The sequence below is a fragment of the Rhincodon typus genome, unplaced genomic scaffold (genome assembly GCF_021869965.1).
Source record: "Rhincodon typus isolate 14 unplaced genomic scaffold, sRhiTyp1.1 hic_rhity00008625, whole genome shotgun sequence".
In the NCBI taxonomy this organism is placed as follows: Eukaryota; Metazoa; Chordata; class Chondrichthyes; order Orectolobiformes; family Rhincodontidae; genus Rhincodon; species Rhincodon typus.
The window spans coordinates 2,920-3,548 of record NW_025974263.1 but is presented as its reverse complement, the minus strand read 5'-3'; the positions used below and the strand labels follow the sequence as shown (position 1 = coordinate 3,548).

General features: G+C 63.6%; 1 protein-coding gene across 1 annotated transcript in view; it reads left to right on the top strand.

Moving 5' to 3' along the window:
- slc22a17 (solute carrier family 22 member 17) overlaps positions 1–629 on the top strand; it is a gene marked incomplete at its 5' end in the record, with an annotated part of 4,811 nt that overhangs the window by 3,621 nt on the left and 561 nt on the right. Inside the window, one exon of the mRNA XM_048594366.1 lies at positions 158–269. Within this exon, the coding sequence (XP_048450323.1) occupies positions 158–269 (112 nt within the window). The remainder of the gene's footprint in view (positions 1–157; positions 270–629) is intronic.

Below are 629 nucleotides of genomic sequence, written 5' to 3'. Positions count from 1 at the left end.
TCCGACAGTGCCCGCTCCCTCGGCGCTGACCCTCCGACAGTGCCCGCCCCCTCGGCGCTGACCCTCGGACAGCGCGGCGCCGACCCTCCGACAGCGCAGCGCCCCCTCGGCGCTGACTCTCACTTGCTCTGACTCTGTGTGACCTCTTGCTGTGCAGATTTAAACAACGCTGCAGTGATGACCTTTTCAATCCTGGGCCTATTCTCCTCCCACGCTGTGGCCACCCTCAGTGTGTTCTTCTCTGCTGAAGTCATTCCCACCGTCATCAGGTAGGCACCTCACCGAATGGCAGGAAGGGATTCACTCTTCAGCACGGCATCTCTCTCCCTCCGCACTCTCCCTCTCCCAGTTATAGAAGGGTCAGCGCTGAGGGAGCGGGCACTGTCGGAGGGTCAGCGCTGAGGGAGGGAGGGTCAGTGCGGAGGGAGTGAGGGAGGGAGTGAGGGTCAGTGCGGAGGGAGTGAGGGTCAGTGCGGAGGGAGTGAGGGTCAGTGCGGAGGGAGGGAGAGTCAGTGAGGGAGGGAGGGTCAGTGCGGAGGGAGTGAGGGTCAGTGCGGATGGAGTGAGGGTCAGTGCGGAGGGAGTGAGGGAGTGAGGGTCAGTGCAGAGGGAGTGAGGGTCAGTGCGGA